The following is a 22856-nucleotide window of genomic DNA, read 5'->3' on the forward strand; positions in this document are numbered from 1 at the left end:
TTAACCAATGTGGTGGCAGAAGGTGATGCCATCACCGACGGAAAGTTGGCAGATTTCGATTCTCGGATCAGCAACCAATGCCTTGTTGGGTTCTAATAAAAAATCCCTATAATACCTAACATATTTCCTAAGGGGTACATAAGAAGGTGCTACAACTGATCCATTCCAAAGGGTGTTGTTATATCCAATTAGTCCACCAATCTTGACCAAGTCAATCAATATCTTGTGATAATTCAAGTAGTTTTCTTTACCAGCATCCACAAATATGAAATCATATGTTTCATGGTATTTGCCCTGTTAATTATTGCCACCATTGTTTCATACAAATTAATATTGATGTCTTAAAATAGAGAAATAGTAATCAAGCATATAAGTTAATGATGTTTAATTTATTCAGGGGACTTTAGGTACTTATGTCTTCAAGCATTTGGTCAAGAACGGGAAGTGCATGACCTTCTTTGAATTCAATCTTGTGAGCTAGTCCAACTTTTTCAATTACTGGAAGACCAATCTCATAGTTTTCTCGATTGATATTCATGGCTAGAATCTGAATCAATTTAGCAAATTAACGCAAATCTATTAAGTTCAATTAAAAAAGACAGTCTAGTGCACAAAGCATTCCGCATTCACGCAGGGTCCGGGAAGGTTCGCACCCTTTAGGGTGTGATGTAGATAGCCTACTCTAATGCAAGCATTAGTGGCAGCTTCCGCAGCTCGAACCACGACCTATAAGTCATATGGAGAAAATTTTACCGTTGCTCCAAGGATCCCCTTCAGACTGCAATCAATTAGTTGGTAAAAATTATAATTATCTTGCCATCATCGGGAAGAGCCATAGTAGTAGCAAGCAAATAGTAACCAATAAAAACACCAATTTCCATAGTATTCTTGGCATTGATGAGTTTGAGAAGCATGCTCAAGAATTGGCCTTCATCAGCAGAGGTGGTCATGATATTCCTGTTTTTTCCAAAATGAATATTTTCATACTTAACTCCAACTAGAAAATTACCACATTTAAGTATTCAATTTGGTTGAACCAAAAGTTAAAAGGAAATTAGGAGAATGTTAATTACCAAGGGTGTTTTGCAGTAATCTCTCTTAGCTCTTTCATGGGTTCAGGCTCTTTTGGATAGACGCTTGTGTCAAGAATGTACTGTTGAAACACAATTCAAACAATTAAAAAAACTCAATATCTTAAAAAAGATTTTTTTTTGAAGGGAGCCTTATCATAACTGGTAAATTTAGTACCATATGACCAGGAGATCACGGGTTCGAGCCGTGAAAATATCCTCTTGTAGAAGAAATGCAGGGTAAGTATTAATAAGTTTCTTTAGGACTGCAATATTTATGTTATTTTCCTGCAGTTTGTATTTTTAGTTTTATTAGGAGTTAGTTATCATGGTTAGTTCCATGACTTAAAAGTATGGTCATGATCTATTTCAGTTTTTTTTAGGATATGTTTTAAGAACTTATCTTTCTACAGAATTAACTGAACTCTTTGTAAGAGCTCAACAGATTCTTGGTTAATTGATATTGGTTGCACTAGCCACATGACTCATGACAGGAGCCCATTCAAGGAGTTGAAGCCCACTGAAATATCCAAAGTTAGGATAGGTGTTGGCCCAAGTAAATGTGAAGTTTTGAAGACTGACAAAAGAACTCAGACATGGACCAGGTCAATCTTGTGAAGCACAGTCGTGATCAACCCAAACATGTGAGATGCACGTAAAGGAGATAAATCTAACTTATCAGAAGTAATATCTCCTGATCATGATAAAAAAAGTTGCATATTCGATAAGGAGAAAGACCCCCTTACACAAAGAGAACACAGTTTAGGAAGATGATAGAGTTAGAGTATGAGATCAACTAGAACTCTTCCACCATGGAAGAGTAACATCTGTATCCTATTCAATCTCTAATTACTAACCCCTTAACTATCACTGTTATTCTCTTTTATAGGTAATGCACATAAACAGAAGTTAAATGTTAATTGAGAGCAAAATAGCAAGGCAGTTTTGCAAGCAATTTATGTGTGATTCAGCGTGCAATCCTGAAGCTACTTGAACCAGATAGAAGAACCAGTCCAAGCATCTATATTTTATTCTAGTTCAATTGTAGTATGTGATTTTACATTGTACCTTTCAGCTTATTTAGAAGCAATTGCATTAGGGACTTAGAGTTTTCAAGTTAGAGTTAACTTGAAGTTGTCGCAACAGTTGAGGCTGTGTGCTACAACGGGATTAGAGTTAATCCTAGGTTTACAAAAGAGTTTTTGTAAATGCAGTTTTTGGCTCAGTGATTTTTGTGGAGAGTTTGGAAAAATCCTACTGGAAGGTAGGTCGTGGTTTTTTCACCTTTTGAGCCAGGTGTTTTTCACGTAAAATCTCTGTTTTCTTTATTTTCTGTACTATTATTCTGCAACAGTAGTAGTTGGAACACATAGAAAAACCAAGTCCTTCCATAATCAGTTTAAGCGAAAAATTGGTCACCACACAAATCACCCTTTCTTGTGTGGTATTGAAGTATTAAACATCAATTAGTATCAGAGCTGATTATCCTTGAAGAGGCTAACACCTTAGGAACAGATCAAGATGAGTGCACCACCTGGAAACTAGGAAGGGCAATCCACTGCTAGGCCTCCACTCTTTAATGGCCAGTACTATTCCTGGTGGAAGAACAGGATGAGATACCACATCATAGTAGACGACTATGAACTCTGGAACATAGTTACTGATGGTCCTCTGGCTACTACAAAGAAGAATGCTGAAGGAGTGGACGTGCCAAAGACAAGAGCTGACTGTACTGCTGAAGATTTGAAGAAATGGGAAAAGAATGGCAAGACCAAGAAATGGCTTGTGTGTGAACTAGGTCCAGATGAATACAACAGGATTCAAAGTTGTACCACTGGTAAAGATATATGGGACACCCTAAAAGTGGCCCATGAAGGAACTCATCAAGTAAAGAGATCAAGAGGAACACTTCTATATTCTCAATATGAGAATTTCACCATGAAGGAAGGAGAAACCATCCAAGAGATGTACACAAGGTTCACAACACTAACAAATGAACTTAAGTCTCTTGGAAGAATTATCCTTGAAGAAGACAAGGTTGAGAAAATCTTGACAAGGGTCTTGCCAGTAACTTAGGATAGCAAAATCACGGCTATTCAGGAATCAAAGTACATTGCTACCCTCAGGTTAGATGAGCTGATTGGAAATCTCACTGCCTATGAACTGAGAAGGCAAACTATGAAGATGGATGCACCCAAGAAGGAAAGAAGCCTGGCTTTTAGAATAGCTGAAGGTGCAGACTTAGAGGATGATGAAATGGCTGTGGTCACAAGGGATTTCAAGAAGTACCTAATGAGAAGAAAGGGTTCTTCAAGAGGTGCAACCTTCAACAAACCAAGGGCTCCTGAAAAACAAACCTACGAGGGCTGCTACAAATGTGGTAAGACTGACCACATGATAAAAAATTGTCCCCAGTGGGAAATTTAATGGAAGAAGGAAAGGCTGAACAAAGAAATAGGAAGAAGGAACAGGTTCAACCCAAAAGGAACAAAGGATCAACAAAGGCTATGGTTGCTGCTTGGGGAGAAACCTCAGATGAGGATTTAGAAGACGAAGCTGGAGATGAACAAGCACATATGGCCATTGGAGAATCAGATGATGAACAAGAGGTACGTGTTATTCATCTCAAAGATAAGATTAATTTTTTGTCTAAAGAAAGGCTATCTAAATTGCTTCTAGACTTCATTGATGAGTCTGAGGACATAAACAAAGAGAAGGAACAACTGTCTAGGGAATGTGTGATCCTAAAAGCCAAGTGCAAAAATTTGGAATTTAGGGCTAGTGAAAGTGATAGTAAAAATGCTAAGTTGAAGAACTAGGTTCTTGAACTTGACACCAGTGTCTTAGAACTTAGGTCTAAAAATTTAAAACTAAAATTAGAAACAGGTAAGAAGAAAGCTGATCACACACATCTCATCTTAGAAGAAAATCTAGGAAAATGAAGGATGAGTTGTACAGGAAAAATGAGCAGATAAGAGTCCTAAAAGAAGATCTAGGCATGGTGAAGCATGGACTAGATAGAACTTGCAAATGGAATAAGTCCTCTGATGCACTATCCTGGCTACAAGAGCACCACAGTATCAACAAGAGAGGACTTGGCTATGGGACCCCAATACCTAAGTGGGATCCCAAAAGCAAATACATCACACTTCCTAAAAACAAAATCTGTACACACTGTGGTATGACTGGTCATTACAAAAGTGAATGTATTGCAAAAGAAAAGGCCAGTCAAAAGAACAAAACCTTTGTTCAAGAGAAAAAATAGGCTACCTAGAGTGGCCAAAAGGAATTTAATTCACCCCTTTGCCTATAGAAAGGGACCCAAACTAGTTTGGATTCCTAAGACTAATCCCTGATTTCGTTTTGTAGGTCCGAGTGAAGGGAAGTAGCCAAATATGGTACATGGATAGTGGCTTCTCAAAGCATATGACTGGAAGTAAGAACCAGTTCTTTTCACTTGAGGATCTAAAAGGAGGTAATGTCTCCTTTAGAAATAAGAAGAAAGGTGAGATCATTGGGGTTGGAAAGGTAGGTAAGACAGACTCACATTCCATTGAGAATGTCTACTTGATAGATGGCTTGAAATATAGCCTAATCAGTGTATCACAACTGTATGACAGAGGTAACCTGGTAGCATTCACCTCTACCAAATGTTTTATGATTAATCTTACCACTGACAAGATTGTTTTGCAGGGAAAAAGAGTTAACAATATTTACATTGTAGATATGTCCACTTTTTCAGAAAATGAACTCACTTGCTTGAGTGTGTTGGACAATGATCCCCTCATGTGGCACAAAAGACTTGGTCATGCAAGTCTGAATCAACTCAACAAATTAGTCTCCAAGGACCTGGTAATATGGTTACCTAATATCAAGTTCAAGGAAGACAAAGTTTGTGAGGCCTGTACAAGGGGGAAGCAGGTAAGATCATCTTTTAAAAGCAATGAAAATGGTAAGCACAACTAGGATGATGGAACTAGTTCATATGGATCTCTGTGGTCCAATGAGAACATTGAGCAGAGGTGGTAAGAAATATGTGCTGGTACTTGTTGATGATTACTTTAGGTTTACTTGAGTATTGTTTTTAACATCTAAGGATGATGTATTTGACATGTTTACTGCCTTTGTTAGAAAAACTCTGAAACAACTAGGTTATCAACTTGCAACAGTTAGGTCTGATCATGGAACTGAATTTGAAAATGCTAAGTTTGCTGAATTTTGTGATGAGCATGGTATAGATCATAATTTCTCTGCCCCTAGGACACCTCAAAAAAATGGAGTAGTTGAAAGAAAGAATAGGACTCTTGAAGATATGACTAAGACTATGCTTCTTTCTAGTAAACTGCCCCATAGCTTCTGGGCAGAGGCTGTAAATACTGCATGTTACATCACTAATAGATACATGACTAGACCTCTTGTAGAGAAGACTCCCTATGAGTTACTTAAAGGGAGAAAACCAAACATATCCCATCTTAGGGCATTTGAATGCAAGTGCTTTGTGCACAATAATAGAAAGGACTCCCTAGGTAAGTTTGATCCTAGAAGTAATGAGAGAGTATTCTTGGGATATTCTTCACATAGCAAAGCTTATAAAGTGTACAAAAAAAGAAATTTATGTGTAGAAGAAAGTGTATATGTAGTTATTGATGAAACTAACATTCTCTTTAAGAGACAGGAACATGAAGCTGAAGCTATTGGGCTGGTAAAAGAATTCAGTGAAGTCATAGCTCAAGTTGAAGATGCACCAAAAGAAGAAATATGTGATGGAACAGGTTCCTCCATCCAGGGCAACTTGACAGGGGGAACTGAACAAAGAAGAACTGAAACCAATCCCCTAATGGAACCTGTACACGAGCCTGTTCCTCAACAACAGAACATGGGTGAAACATCAAACAGACACTAGTTGGTTGTGAAACCTTACAAGTATCAAAGTTCTCATTCCATTGAGAACATAATTACCGATCTAACATCTGGAGTTAAAACTATATCACAATTAAAGAATCTATGCGCTTTTGATGCTTTCTTATCTCTTATTGAACCTAAAAATGTTGCTGAGGCTTTGTAGGATGCAGATTGGGTAAATGCAATGCAAGATGAACTCAATAAGTTTGAGAGAAGTCAAGTTTGGCATCTAGTTCCAAGACCCAAGGATAGATCAGTAATTGGCACTAAATGGGTCTTCAGAAACAAGCCGGTTAAGATGGAACAGTTACAAGGAATAAGGCAAGGCTGGTGGTCCAAGGTTATAGCCAAGAGGAGGGCATAGATTATGATGAGACCTTTGCTCCAGTTGCAAGACTGGAGGCAATAAGACTCCTCATAGCCTTTGCAGCACACATGAAATTTACTCTTCATTAGATGGATGTCGAAAGCACCTTCCTAAATGACTACCTAAAAGAAGAAGTGTTTGTCAAACAACCTCCAGGGTTTGAAAGCAAGGAGTGTCCAGAACATATGTACAAATTAGACAAGGCTCTCTATGGACTCAAGCAGGCTCCAAGAGCATGGTATGAACAACTATCCAAATTCCTACTTGAACATGGCTACAAGAGAGGTAAAATTGATAGTACTCTATTCCTGAGAGAAAAGGTGTAGGGCTTTGTGCTCGTTTTCAGGCAAATCCTAAGGAATATCACTTGACTGCTGTCAAGAGGATACTGAGATATTTGAAAGGCACTACTCATCTTTGCGTTTGGTACCCTAAAGGTAGTAACTTTAATCTAGTGGGGTATGCTGATACTAACTATGAAGGTTTTCTTGTGGATAGGAAAAACACCTTAGTATGGCTCATTTTCTTGGTTCATGTCTGGTATCATGGGCCACTAAAAAGCAGAATTCAGTGGCCTTATCCGCTGCTGAGGCTGAATATGTTGCTGCTACCTCTTGTTGTGCTCAACTGTTGTGGATCAAACATCAGCTGATAGATTTTGGCATTGAAGTTGGTTGCATCCCTATCTTTTGTGATAACACTAGTGCTATAAGTATGACAAAGAACCCAGTTCATCATAAGAGGACTAAGCACATAGATGTTAGACATCACTTCTTAAGGGACAACTATGAGAAAAGATTAATCACCATAGAATTCTGTGTTACTGATAAATAAATTACTGACATATTTACTAAAGCACTGAGTAAAGAAAGCTCTGAATGGAACAAGTTAGAATTAGGGATGATTAAGATCACCTAATGGGGTCAGCTGAGAATGCACAATGAAAAATAATTGAAAAAAAAACTGAATTTGTTTTTTTTGGCTAGGAAATCTGGAACTTATGTAAATACCTAGATTAATTTTTACTCAGTTTCATACTGTAAATAGTATACTCTTGTGACATGTGTTGATATGACTCACTGATCTCTAACAAAATTTTCTCTATTATGGTAATTTGAGGCATGATCAAGAGAATTCTAAATGAAGAACCTGGTTCATCAGTATTGGTCATCTGAAAAAATGAGGTATGTTTTCTATACTCTGCACAATTAGAAATATAAATATTTAAATCATGAGCAGAGTCCTACATATGTTCAAAAACATAAGAAAATCCTATCCGTTTACTTTTTGAACCAGTTCTGTCTCTACTAGAGTTCTCACCATGTAAAATGCCTAAAATCTAGGGAAGTTTAACTGTTCATTCAACCTGCAATTTTAGGTTGATTAGTCCTCTAATTGAATGTAAAAGCTACCATTAGTCATTTAATAGGTCTCCTTCTTTAAATATCCATCATTACCTTCTGCCACCCTCACTATTCCAAACCGTCAAAAATCCATTTCGCTCTCAATTGTTCTCTCTTCCAAAAGCCTAACTCACAAATTCTCTCAAGAAGTCAGTTACAAGATAATCCAGGCACTCCTCCACCACTCTCCTCTCCTGACTCCTCCACACCACCTCCAGCCAGCACAACCAGTCAACCTAGGAGAATAAGAGTAAAATGCTTGCTCGGAAAACGGTGGCAACTGGTGCTCTTTCAAAGAAATTGAATGAGAAATTAAAGTCAAGCCAAGCCCAAGATTCTTAGAACTCAGATGATTCATTAAAATCTACTAGTGAGGGAAAAGGAACTGGGTCTTCTGACTCTGAGAAGGCTCAAAACTCCCATTCTAAGGTAAGTTCTGCTTTGACTGAAAATTTAGAAAATAGGTTTGTTTTGGTTGGGTCTGTCAGGAATGTGGAATTGACTGAATTGGGAAGTAGAGGAGGTAAAAAGAAAATTGAAAAGAAAAAGAGAAAGAGGGTATATGTGTTGATGTGAGGGGAAAAGGGAAAGGAGTGGTCGGTTCTTCACCCACTTCTGAAGTGATGGTACCCACTATTTGTGGAGTCGATCATGCATATGTGGAAGAAAGTGGCAAGAAGTCAGGGGAAGTGGTTCAGGGGAAGCTACTAAAGGGTTTTTTAATCTAAGTTCACAGGAAGATGAACCTGGTTCATCTATTGAGGAGATCCTAGTAGACCTTCTAAAGAAAGTGGTACCGGTTATGATCCAAAGAAAAGGAGAACTCCAACACCAAAAGCCCCAGTGCTGCAAAACATTCCAAAAAACGAAAGGCTTCCTCCCCAACAACTACTGAAATTCCCTTGCCAAAGGATAGAGCCACAAGAAGTAGGGTGAAACAAAGTGAGAGTGAACTACAAAAGACTTTGTCTGAAAGTAAGAAGAAGAGGATGGATAAAGGAAAAGGTATGGTTGCAGAGTCCTCTGAAGCTGTTGATGTTGAGGAGATGGAATAGGTCCATCAGGAGGACCATACAACAATGGAGGTTCAGACCCCCAAGCCCAAAAGACCAAGACTTCTTCCAAGAAGTCTTCATCTGTGTCTAAGGCTGTTGAATCTTTATTGGCTAAGAGGACAAGGTTTGTAGTGAAAAACAAAAAAGTTAGAGTTTCTGAAGATGAGGAATGGAGTGGTAAAGAAGAAAGTGAGTCTGATGGTGAACAAGACAAGTTGACTAAGTTTGGCAAAAGACTTAGTGGAACCAGGAATGGTTCGTTTGGTTGATGCCCTAGCTGTTTAGGGCTGGAAGGACATGGTCCTTCAGATGGATGGAAGGCTAGCCAGGAATGAGATCATTGAATTCATGGCAAATGCTGAGGTCAATGATGGCAGAGTCACCAGCCAAGTAAAAGGAGTTTAAGTGACATTTGATGCATAGAAGCTGGGAGAGATTCTTGACATCCTTGCTGAGGGATATGATGACTACACCAGGCAAAAATGGCCAAGTCTGGATTCCCTTCCTCCTGCCCTTGAAATCACCAGGAGATTCTGTGATGTTGAAAAAGTGACTGAGGCCAAGTTTGTGCACAAGAGTGAAACGAAGCCATAACACAAAGTCCTTTTTGAGTTTGTCAACAAGTGTCTACTGCCCAGGCAGGAAAGAAGGCATATTGCTAACTATATGGACTTAGTTCTGATGGAGTGCCTTGAAAGTGGAAGGCAAATCAACTGGCCTGCATTCATCATCAAGCTACTGGACAGGGTTATCAATGGCTCCAAGGCCCATGCCACCCCCTATGGATTTATTCTGACTACTATTCTGGATCGATGCAAGGTGCCTCTGAAGAAATGGGAAATGGCCACAAGCAAGGACTACTTTGGAATTAATACTCTGATTGTTTGTGACTATCTAGTCAATGTCATTCCAAATGAACCCGGTTCATCCAAGAAGACACCTATCAACAGTAAAGTCAGGGCCTTAGTTCAGGAAAGTGAGGCTAAGGATGCTGAGATAGCTAGGCTGAAGGCTCACTTAGCAGAGGTTGAAACTGAGCGGGATGCTCTCAAAACTAAGCTTACCAAGGAAAAAGAGAAGAATGATGGGATTCTTCACAATATGATAAATCTTATCCAAGCCCAAAACCAACCCTCTAGATCCCCCAAGCCTTAGGAATTCCAGCCTTTATCTCCTGAACCTGTCTAGTACCATCAGTGACCCAGATTAGGGATTTCTCTTTCTTTTTGCTCATGTTTTGAATTTTTTTGCTTTCTGTTTGTGGATTGTGGTAGCAACATATCTTTTATCAATGATATCTATTGTTTTTTCTCTTGTTGACTGTTAATATTTCCTTGATAGTTTAAATATGTCTGCCTGATCATTGATGACTAATCCGTAATTGCACTTGCAGTTGTCCCAGTGGCCATGAGTACTTAATAAAATCTGGGACTCACACTTTGTTTATGCAACTTTTCGATGATGCCAAAAGGGAAAAGAGATATTGTGCTTTACATATTCTGAATATGTGATGTTTATAACCTAATTAACCTTATCTTTGATGATAAGTGAATTTTGTATTGATGAATAAGCTGAGTTCTTACAAGGCCTAAATGAGTGAAAATCATAGAGTTTGTCATCATAAAAAAGGGGGAATTTGTTGGCCCAAGTAAATGTGAAGTTTTGAAGACTGACAAAAGAACTCAGACATGGACCAGGTCCATCTTGTGAAGCACAGTCGTGATCAACCCAAATAGGTGAGATGCATGTGAAGGAGATAAATCTAACTTATCAGAAGTAATATCTCTTGATCATGATCGAAAAGGTTGCATATTGGATAAAGAGAAAGACTCTTTACACAAAAAGAACACAGTTTAGAAAGAGGATAGAGTTAGATTATGATATCAACTAGAACTCTTCCACCATGGAAGAGTAGCATATATATCCTAGTCAATCTCTAATTACTAACCTCTTAAATACCAGTGTTGTTCTCTTTTACAGGTAATGCACATAAGCAGAAGTTAAACGTGAATTGAGAGAAAAATAACAAGGCAATTTTACAAGCAATTTATGTGTGATTCAAACATGCAATCCTGAAGCTACTTGAACCAGTTAGAAGAACCAGTTCAAAACATCTATCTTTTATTCTAGTTCAATTATAGTAGGTGATTTTACATTGTACCTTCAGCTTATTTAGAAGCAATTGTATTAGGTACTTAGAGTTTTCAAGTTAGAGCTAACTTTAAGTTGTCGCAACAGTTGAGGCTGTGTACCACAACGAGATTAGAGTTAATCCTAGGTTTACAAAAGGGTTTTTGTAAATGTAGCTTTTGGCTCAGTAATTTTAGTGGAGAGTTTGGGAACATCCTACTGGAAGGTAGGTCGTGGTTTCTTCACCTTTTGAGCCAGGTGTTTTGCACGTAAAATCTCTTTGTTCTTTATTTTATGTACTTATTATTCCGCAATAGTAGTAGTTGGAATACATAGAAGAACCATGTCCTTCCATAATCAGTTTAAGCGAAAATTAGTCACCACACAAATCACCCCCCTCTTGTGTGGTATTGAAGTATAAAACATCAATAGAAAATGGTGACCATCTTTCTGCCAAAGGAAAAGGAACCATAGCTATCAAGACAAATGCAGGCACAAAGAGCATTTTAGAAGTTCTTTATGTACCCGACCTTGATCAAAACTTGCTAAGTGTAGGACAACTACTTGAAAAAGGATTCAGAATTTACTTCGAAGATCAGCACTGTCAAATCAGTGACGTGGCTGGACGTGAAATTTTCAGGGTGAAGATGAGAGGAAGGAGTTTTCCTTTCGATCCAACTGAGAAAGAGCAATTGGCTTATTCCACCAGAGTAAGTGTAACTGAAATTTGGCACAAAAGATGTGGCCATTGTCATCTACAAGCACTGTTGCTATTGAAGAAGGATGATATGACAAGAGGGCTACCAACTCTAGTTGATCATTTACCAAGTTGTAAAGCTTGTCAATTTGGTAAGCAAAACAGGAAGCAATTCCCTAAAGCATCATGGCGGGCTTCTCAAAGGCTGCAACTGATTCACACAGATATTGCAGGACCTTAAAGAACACCCTCCTTAAAAGGTAGCCTCTACTATGTTATTTTCATTGACGATTATACAAGATTCTGCTGGATTTTCTTTATGAAATACAAATCAGAGGTGGCTGGAATTTTTGGAAGTTTAAGAAGATAGTGGAAAATCAAAGTGGTTACAGAATCCAATCCCTATGGTCTGACAATGGAAAAAAGTATAATTTTGAAGAATTCAACAAATTTTGCGAGGAAGGTGGTATTGTTCTTCAGCTCACTGCCCATACTCTCCATAGAAAAATGGAGTTAGTGAAAGGAGGAATAGGTATATAATGGAGATGACAAGGTGCATGATGCATGAAAAAGAGCTGCCGAAAAGCTTTTGGGTTGAGGCAGCTAACTCGGCGATATTTCTCCAAAACCAACTTTCCGCTAAAATATTGCAGAATAAAACTCCATTCGAGGCTTGCTCATTCTCCAAAGCCTACAAATTTTATGATCCACAAACAGGAAAGATGATCCTCAGCAGAGATGTTCACTTTAATGAGGAAGAAACGTGGGATTGGGAGAATAATCAAATTCCAATCAAAGCATCAGAGAAGCAAGCATCTGATCAATGGGAAAATGAGTTAGTGGATCATCCTCCAATTAGAGGTACAAGATTACTTTCTGATATCTACCAACAAAGTAATATGGCAATTTGTGAACCTGCTGGGCACGAGGAAGCACTTCAAGATACAAATTGGAGAAATGCTATGGAACATGAGATGTTAATGATCATGAAAAACAAAACCTGGGAGTTAGTTTATAGGCCAAAGGATAGGAAGGTCATTGGAGTAAAATGGGTGTTTAGAACCAAGCTTAATTCTGATGGTTCTATCAACAAACACAAGGCTAGGCTTGTTGTCAAGGGGTATGGCCAGAATTTTGGTGTTGACTACTCAGACACTTTTGCTCTAGTAGCCAGGTTGGATACTATTAGATTATTGCTAGAAATAGCAGCACAAAAAAGCTGGAAGGTGTTCTAGCTAGATATCAAATCCGCATTTTTAAATGGTATGTTGGAGGAAGAAATCTATGTAGAGCAGCCAGAGGGTTTCAATGAGCAAGGACAAGAAGAAAAAAGTTGTCTTCTTAAAAAGGCTCTTTATAGCTTAAAACAAGCTCCAAGGGCTTGGTATACCAAGATAGATGAACACTTGTTGAGTTTGGGATTTGTAAGAAGTATGTCTGAAGTTACCCTTTATGTCAAACATAAGGGAACTGATCTTCTTATAGCTTCTCTTTATATTGATGTGTGATGACCCAAGTCATCACTTGTTTTAAAAAGAAATTCTGCATTTCGAGACCTTAAAAAGTCTTTCTGTCTCACCTCGATTTGTGTGCGCAGTCCAGGAGCATAATCAGAAAGCTAATATGTGAAAATCTGTGAAAATTGATGAATCTTGACTTTAAAATAAATTAAGTTGACTTCGGTCAATATTTTGGGTAAACGGACTCAGACCCGTAATTTGACGATCCCGGAGGATCCTTAGGAAAATATGGGACTTGGACATATGCTCGGAATCGAATTCCGAGGTCCTAAGCCCGAGAAATGAATTATTGTTTTCTGGAATATATATGAGTTTTTGAAAATGAAATGTATTTAAAACATGATGGTATTGGTCCCGTATTTTGGTTTCGGAGCCCAGTACAAGTCTTATATATGATTTGAGATGAGTCTGTGAAATTTGCTAAGAAACAGACTTGAAACGACGTGAATCAGACCGTATTTGAGAAAATTGGAAAATTTGAAGTTATTAAGAAATTTCATGATTTTGATGCTAATTTCATAGTTGTTGATGTTATTTTGGTGATTTGAATGCACGAGCGAGTCCGCATGATATTTTTAGGTTGGTGTACATGTTTGGTTTGGAGCCCCGGGGGCTCAGGTGAGTTTTGGATAGACAACAGAGTAGAATTGGACTAGGGAAAATTGCAGGTTTCAGTTGTTCTATTATAGGCCTGCAGGCTTCGCATGCGAGTTCGCAAATGCGAAGGTTGTGTCGCAAATGCAAACATAGCCCAGGCCAACCTACCTCGCAAATGCGATGTTTCCCCTTTTGGCCAGTCGTCGCAAATGCGACATGTTGATCGCAAAAGCAACTTCACAAATGCGAGCTTAGCAGAAGTCTAGGTTCTAAATTGTGAACCCCGATCGCAATTGCGATACCTACAACCTGTAAATTCATAACTTAGACGCATTTCAACCATTTTTCACAGTCTTTCAAAACCCAAACACCCTTGGGCGATTTTTCAAAGGCAACTTCTTCTCCAACTTGATTGTAAGTGATTTCTAACTAGTTTTCTTCAATCCTTAACATCTTTTCACATGATTTCAACTCAAAATCAATAGTTTTCATGGGGGAAATTGGGTGTTTTGGGTAGAACCTAGGTTTTTTTCAAATTTTAGGGATTTGGACCTCGATTTGAGGTTCGGTTTCAAAACCAATTATATATTTGGGTTTGTGGGGGAATGGGTAATCAGGTTTTGGTTCGAACCTCGGATTTTGACCATGTGGGCCCGGGGGCAATTTTTTAATTTTTGGGTAAAACTTATTTTCATGCATTAGAATTGATTTATTTAGCATTTATTGATGTAATTAAGTAACTTGTGGCTAGATACAAGCGAATTGGTGGTAGAATCAAGAGGTAAAGCGATAGTTGAGACTTCAATTGTGTTCGTGGCATCGAGGTAAACGTTTGGTCTAACCTTAGCTTGAGGGATTAGGAGTCGAGTCCTATTTGCTATGTGGTATTTGTTGAGTACAATGTATAGGCATGGTGACGAGTATCTATACGTTGGTGTCTAGCATGACCATGACTCTTATATTGTGATTATTATGACTTCGTTGTATTATTCATGCCTTGGTGATGATTTCTATTGTTGGTCAAAGTTTGTGGAAGTAATTGTGTTATTTGAACATTGAGGAGAGTTGGCTCAAGTTGTATAATGAAATGTGAAAGTATAAGTGGCAATTGAACCTTTTAGAGCATTGGCTCAAGTTGTGAAGTGAGTTGTGAAGTAAAAAGAGAAAAACAAAAGAGAATCATTATATTGCCTCCCTTGCCGGGATACTGTTGATATTAATATTATCTCCCTTGCCGGGAGGTTGATGCTTCTTTTGATATTGTTCCCTTGCCGGGACTCGATTGTTGAACTATTGTTCCCTTGCCAAGATTCTTATTGTAATTTCATTCATTTCCTTGGCCTATTATTTGTGATTGTTGTTTGGGTGAGGAAGAGTGTTAAAGCACGAAGGGTGATACCGTGTATTGTTTTGGTGAGAGAGTGTTAAAGCACAAAGGGTGATGCCGTGTATGATTTGTAAGAAAGAGTGTAAAGCATGAAGGGTGATGTCGTGCCGCACGATGTACAATTCCGTGCCGATTATATTGATTATATGGTGAGGACGAGAGTAAAAGCACAAAGGGTGATACCGTGCACATTTTCATTACTTGATTGCTTTGGTGAGGATGAGAATAAAAGCATGAAGGGTGATGCCGTGCACTATTTGATTTTTGATCTTTTTTGTTGATATCTGAGATATGTTGTTCCTTTTAATTACTCGTTGTCTTTATATTCTAAATTGATAGTCCCGCGCAGCATGTTTCCCCTCCCATACTTGACTTTATATTATTGTTCTTCTTTTCCGCTGTATATAGTTAAATTGCACAGGTTTATTTGGTAGTCTGGTCCTAGCCTCGTCACTACTTCGCCGATGTTAGGCTATGCACTTACCAGCACATAGGGTCGGTTGTGCTGATACTACACTCTGCACTATGTGCAGATCTCAGAGCAACAGCTTTTGGACCGTAGCTTGGGTGGCTGCCTTCATTCCACACGGAGATCCAAGGTAGTCCTGCAGGCATCCGCAAGCCCTGGCATCTCCCTCTATCCCTTTATCATGTTTCATTTACTTATTTCAGAAGTAGCATATCTATTATCTTTTAGACTTTGTATGTAGTATTCTTAGACCGTCTATAAAACTATGACACCAGTTCTGGGTAGTTGATGTTCAAACAGTTGTATTGGATTCATATTTAGATAGTTTATTGCTTTTCTTCCGCTTATTGTAAATTCTGTTGTCTACACGTTATTGCTTCATAATTGTTAAAGAATATAAAATGGGTAAAATGGTAATTTGTTCAAACCGTCAGCTTGTCTAACTCATATTAGTAGGCGCCAGTACGACTCCCAAGGGTAGGAAATCCGGGTCATGAAAAATTGGTACCAGAGCTCTAGGTTACATGGGTCTCACAGTTCATAGACAAGCTTAGTAGAGTCTGAGGGATCGGTATGGAGATGTCTGTATTTATCCCCCATAGGCTACGGAGTTAGAAAAAACTTCACATTTATTCCTTCCTGTCATGCAGTTTGGTTTTTCAATACTAATTGAATTTCTACTCTGTTCTTTCGCAGATGGCGAGAACAGGCGCTTCCTCATCCACTGACCAGCAACCCAAGCCCCCAGCAACAGCTCCCACGAGGGGCAGAGGGCGAAGCCGAGGTTGTGCTACAGGCCGAGGTAGGGGCAGAGCTCATCCCAAAGCAGCAACACCAGTGGTGGAGTCTCAGGTTGACTTTGATGATGAGGTTCCGACCTAGGCAGTTCCGGTGGGCCCAGATCAGGTCCCAGAGGGGTTCATTGCTACCCTAGTACTCTAAGATGCTCTGGTCCGTCTAGTGAGCCTTATGGAGAGTGTCACCCGAGCAGTCTTGCTTCCTGTAGCACCAACCGTCTCTCAGGCTGGAGGAGGAGCCCAGACTCCTGCTACTCGCAATCCGGAGCAGGTAGCTCCCCAGTTTCAAACTCCAGCAGTTCAGCCATTTGGAGCAGTTCAGCCGGGTGTGGTAGCTCATACCGGTGATGGAGCAGCTATGTCTGCCGATGCTTTGTGGAGGTTGGATAGGTTCACCAAGCTCTTAACTACTACTTTCAGTGGTGCATGTTCTAAGGATCCCCAAGATTATCTAGACAACTGTTTCGAGGTTCTTAGGAACATGGGGATAGTGGAGACCAATAGGGTCGATTTTGCTACTTTTCGCTTGTCTGGATCCGCCAAGACTTGGTGGAGAGATTATTGCTTGGCTAGACCAACCGGATCACCAGCTTTGACTTGGGATCAGTTCACTCAGCTATTTTTGGAGAAGTTTCTCCCCATCACTCAGAGAGAGATCTATCGGAGGCAGTTTGAGCGTCTCCAGCAAGGTTCTATGACTGTTACTCAGCATGAGACCAGATTTATCGACTTGGCTCGTCATGCTATTATCATACATCCCATCGAGAGAGAGAGGGTGAGGAGGTTTGATGAGTTTTCAATGTCTTAGCCTTATACTTCCTTTGTTTTGATGATATAACAAACTTATTATGAAGAACCAGATAGAGAATCTGTTCCACAGGATACATTTCATATGAACTTGTCAACAAATGGACGAACGACCACAGAGAGAAACACAACAGGGACCTGGTGACCTGGTCCCTTAGGGTTCTCTAACAGAAGTACAGGTCAAGTGCACAACTGGAATGTAGCAGAAGAAAGTAACCATCAGGCAACTGTTACAGAAGAGGAACACAACCAGGACCTGGTCCGTTGGTGTGTCCTGATAGAAGTACAAAGTCCACTATCCAGCTGGAATGCAACTGCCCAGGAGTGGATGTGCAGATAGTGCAGCAGTCACTTCTCATTGGGAAGAAGTACACCAAGAGTTGACATCACTATCTATTGTGATATCTTTTGTGATAAAACAACCTAGTGCAAGACACGCCATCACTTGTGCATTCAGTGATATTCTCTCAAGAAGAAAAATTATTCATCCGGCATTGAAGTCACTGGTTTGGCAAGAATAAGAAGATAACTCCACTAAGGATCAGTTTCTAAACAAGTCTTATGTACATTCATAGTTGAGTTGTAATCTTGTTAATTGTTCTACATTGTAATTCCTAGTTTGCTTTCTCAGAAGCGTTGTCTTAGAAACAAACCAAATTCGTTAACTTTAGAGTTTATGTTGTGACTAGGAATAGTCATAAGTTAAATCCTCTGTAACTAGGAGAGTTAGAGAGTGGCTTGTGGTGGTTGCATCATAAGTTAGTTTGAAGTCTTTGCAATAGGGTGTTTGCAAAGTGGCTTGTAATAGGTAGATTAAAGTTAGTTGAGTTAAAAGCCTACAAGAGTAGGTCGTGGTTTTTTGATCCCATTGTGTGGGATTTTTCCACGTAGAAAATCTCTTGCCTTCTTTACATTCAGTCTTTATTGCATTCTACGTATCAGTCTCATAGAGGACCAGATACTCTATAGTTTGGTGGACTCATATAAGCTATCAATTGGTATCAGAGCGGGTTCCTCCTATCAGGCTAACACCTAGGAAAGATCCTAAATGGATGCTTCACCAAACTTTGAAGAAGGACAATCAACATATAGACCTCCCAGATTCAATGGTCAATACTACGGCTGGTGGAAGACTCAGATGCATGATTTCATGATGGCCGAAGATTCAGAGCTGTGGGACATCATTTGTGATGGTCCTCATGTTCCCATGAAGAAACTTGAAGAAATAGGAACGTTGGTGCCCAAAGGTAGAAGAGAGTACAATGACACTGACAAAAAAGCTGTAGAAAAGCTATCGTGCCAAGAAAATCTTAATGTATGGCGTAGGACCTGATGAGTACAACAGAGTATCAGCTTGTGATACTTCCAAATAAATATGGGAAGCCTTACAAACTGCACACAAAGGAACCACTCAGGTCAAACAATCCAAGATAAACATGCTCACCACTGAATATGAGCTCTTCAAGATGAAGGATGATGGGTCCATACAAGATATGCACACCAGATTCACCTCCATCATAAACGAGCTTCACTCACTTGGAGATGTCATTCCCAGAAACAAGCTTGTAAGGAAAATTCTCAGTGTTCTACCTAGGTCTTGGGAAAGTAAGGTAAATGCCATAACTGAAGCTAAAGATCTACGGACTCTGACCATGGATGAGTTGATTGGTAATCTGAAAACATACAAGATGAAAAGAAAGAAAGACAGTGAAAGACGAGAGCCTAAGAAGGAAAAGAACCTGGTGCTTAAGGCTAAAAAGAGTGATTCAAGTGATGAAGATAGTAACATGGCCTATCTTACTAGGAGATTTCAAAAAATGGTTCGAAGAAATGGTGGCATACCAAAGTGGGGCAGTTCAAGTAAAACAAGGAACACCGATCTCTGTCACAGATGTGGAAAATTATGGCATTTCATCAAAGACTGCCCACTCGCGAAATATGAGTAGTACAAGCAAAATCCTGACAAAGCGGGAAAAAGGAACCTATATCCAGAGAAAAGATTCAATCGAAAAAGTGATGCAGACAATATCATTAAGCAGACTCTTGATGCTTGGGGAGACTCCTCAAGTGAATCCGAAAGGAAATTAGATGCAGAAAACAGTTCCATGATGGCAGTGGAAACTGAAGCAACAAAGTACGATTCACTATTCACGCTGATGGCTCAGTCAGATGATGATGATGAAGAAGATGAGGTAAACTTCAGGGATGTTCTAAGAAATCTGAAATCCTATTCTTCTAAGAAGCTAAGATCTTTATCAAATGTCCTAATTGATGCTTACTAGTCTCATAAATGATAAGGAGATCCTGACCATAGAACTAAGAGAGGTCGAACAATCTAGAGATGATCTAGTAGTCTTTGTAGTGGACTTAAATGAGACCATAGCTAATCTTGAACAAGAGAAGGAGGCCCTGAATGAAAAAATAACTAGTTTGGAAAATGAGAGAGACGATCTGATGGTAGTAGTTGTTGATCTAAAAGAAATAATACAAGGTCTTAGCAATGAGAAACACACTTTTGAAGAAAATGTTGCATCTATTGAAGAGGAAAGGGATGACCTACTAGTGATATGCACTGATCTAGAGGAAACCATTGAGGGACTCAATAGAGAACATATGAATGTAAGTCTTGGAAAAGGGAAGGAATTAGCTAGTGAGTCGCACATCTTGCTCGAAAAGGAGTTAACTGTTGTAAAAACCAATCTCTGCAGTGAACTCGAGAGGAATCAGCAACTCCAAACTAGTTGGAAAAAGTAAGAAATGATCTTGAGAAATCCCTGAAGTAGACCTAATCCTCAGATGTCGTCACTGCCATGTATCTCAACAATAGTGGGAGCAAGCAGGGCATTGGGTTCCAAAGGGAGAAAATTCCCTACAACCCACACATCAAGTATGTCACTATACCTGATAACTGGCTATGTACCCACTATGGAAACAACATGCATTTTAAATAAAATTTCCAGGCTAGGGTTTAGTCTGCTCAAAAGAACAAAGCATTTACTGATAGAGTGACTACTAGCAAAGGACCAAGTACCACTCGCAAAAAGCGGATGCTGCCTGCGTGGACTAGGAAATCCCTCATTCATCCTTTTTATAGTAACAAGGGACCCAAACTAGTTTGGATTCCTAAATCTAACCCTTGATGTGCAAGTGCAGGGAGTAGTGAGAGGAAGCAGGCTGCGATGGACTATGGACAGTGGATGCCTAAAGCATGCAGCTGAAAATATCATGAATTGCTTCTCACTGAAACCCCTACAGAAAGGGAATGTATTCTTGAGAATAAAGTAAAGGGTACATTCTCAGTGAATGAAAAGGCAGAAAGGTTCCTTTAGCATTCGAGTGGGAATAAGCACTATGTGAATGGCCTAAAAAGGGTGCGGTCACCAATCTGATTACTCTCCAAGTAGTCTCAGTGAATGAGGGTAACAAGAATAGTCACTCCTGCTAGTCATTAATATCCACAATATGGCGGTATGAGATGAGTGAAGTCACAACCACGGCATGAAGGATTGGTATATGCAAACTTCTCACCTCTAAGACCTAGTCAGCGGTCTGCCAAACTCAAGCATCACCTGGACATGAGTTCACAAAAATAATGAAGGAGGGGGAGAAGGGATCATGCACAATTACACCAAGGACTCCACAGTAACATGGCGTAGCTGAAGGAAAGAACGGAACTAGAAAATGCTGCATAGATTATGCTCATCGCCTATGGAATCACCAAGAAATTCTGGGCAAAAGGAATGAATACTACTCTCTACTTTGAGAATAGGTGTCGAACCAGGTCCCTCTGAAATCAAAAAAAAAACTCACCAGGAACTGCCAATTGGAAGAAAAGGCCTTGTTTCTAACAACAGGAAGGATCAACTTGGGAAGCGCAATGCAAAAAGGCGAGTGAAGGAATCCTTCTGGGGAACAACCCACAAAACAAGGCCACAAGGTCTCCAACAAAGGAAGCACTAAATGGAAGGAGATGCTTATGGGGTATTCAACAAGACACTCTACCTTGCCAAGAAATAAACCGTGAGGACTAATATGATGAACCAATCCTGTCTCTGGGAAATATCTGAGGCTTCAAATTAGGAGGATAATAAAGTAAGCAAGAAGAAGGAAACTAGCAAAAGACAACACAACATAATCCTCCATATCTCACAAAGAACCGGGTACGTCACTTGCTACCACTAAAGCTAAAGGAAGAAGTAAAGATGCAGCTCATGGCACTACACAAGCAGCAGAACACAAAGTGTGGGGAAATCAAATTAACCTCCATATTTCTCTTTTCAACCAACTTCTGTCTCAAATTGGAAAACCAAAGTGCACCTATCATGATGAATACCTTATCTTTCGGGAGACAATGAAGCAACGAAATGACCTCATCAACACCTGGAGAGAAATTGCAAACACATTGAAGGGTGAGATCTTCTTCTAAGGGCCAATATGAAGAAGGGATTGATTGGGGGAAAGGATTGCAAAACAGAAGACCAAACTCCAGATATCTACATCAAAGCCTCAAGTAGAGAATATTTCGGATAAATCAAGGTGAAGACAGGGACACAAAAAACTAATGAAGAACCCGATCCTCCATTTGTTGACTGTGTAAGACACTGTCAGGTAAAGGTAGCTAAAGTGTTTTCTAACCAAGACTAACTCACATCAATACCATTGTAGGTAAACACGCATGACGATCATAGAAGCTAAAGGTACAGTTATGAACTGCAAGAGGCGAGCTGCTAAAACTTTGTTCAAAAGATTGCTCTTGGCATCAGCTTCCTACATCTCAGGTTAGTAGTAATGTGCTTAATTTTGCATGCCATTTCTAAACAAAAAAAATATAAATATTTTGTAATTCAGCTGCCACTTCATCCTACTTTTCAACGTCTGTGTGTCATGTCTTGTTCGTCAAATCCTTTCATCCTCTCTACACGGTAACACTTTCCCACAAACCTACTGCCATTTTCAAAATTATTCAGAACCTGTTTTGCTCTCCACTCATCATTAGTTATTCTTCCAATAAAACTTTCTTTCTCTCTCACGGAAAGTCATGAACCTTCATCTCCCGTGTATAGCTAGGATTCTCTTCCCATCTATCTCTTTCTCTCTCTACTCGTCTACTAAGTACTCATCTAATGGCGGTCGAACAATCTTATCATTCCCTCGCCATTAACATTGTTCCCACTTCTTCATTATCTTTGAAATAATTCCTTGAGCATCATTATTTCACACCTTCAACCACCTTACACACTTCTGGCTCCCCCTCCACCCTTACAGTTTTTTCATTTCTAATAAACCCTATTTACCATTATTTTGAGAATCATATGTCTAGTCAATCCTAGGATCTCATCAAAGACCACACATGAGGTCTTACTACTCGAGTATCAGAAGCCCCTGAGGATGATCCTGACCAGTACCTGAACACCTCCATGTTTGACTCAGTGACTCTCAAGGAGTCACCAGAAAAGCAAGCAGCTCATATGATTATGTCTATATCTGCTAAGAGTTTGATGAATGAAGGAGTATATCTCTCTTCTAAGTATCAGGGGGAAGACATGCCATTCATAGGAGATGTAAGAACCACAACACTCCTCGAGTCCTTGGCTCATGAGATATTCTTAGAAAAACTTCTGATGAACCTGATTCACTTCCATGCAAACTCACTCC

At 39.5% G+C, this 22856-nt stretch overlaps 1 protein-coding gene across 1 annotated transcript in view; it reads right to left on the reverse strand.

Annotated features, from left to right (window-relative positions):
• LOC107779684 (caffeoyl-CoA O-methyltransferase 3-like) overlaps positions 1-22856 on the reverse strand; it is a 33605-nt gene continuing 10749 nt past the window's right edge. The window contains exons 2-5 of the mRNA XM_016600155.2: positions 1074-1153; positions 817-957; positions 416-551; positions 1-294 (exon numbers count right to left, since the gene is read on the reverse strand). Coding sequence (XP_016455641.1) covers positions 1-294; positions 416-551; positions 817-957; positions 1074-1153 — 651 coding nt within the window. The remainder of the gene's footprint in view (positions 295-415; positions 552-816; positions 958-1073; positions 1154-22856) is intronic.

This window comes from Nicotiana tabacum, chromosome 16 (genome assembly GCF_000715075.1).
Source record: "Nicotiana tabacum cultivar K326 chromosome 16, ASM71507v2, whole genome shotgun sequence".
NCBI lineage: Eukaryota > Viridiplantae > Streptophyta > Magnoliopsida > Solanales > Solanaceae > Nicotiana > Nicotiana tabacum.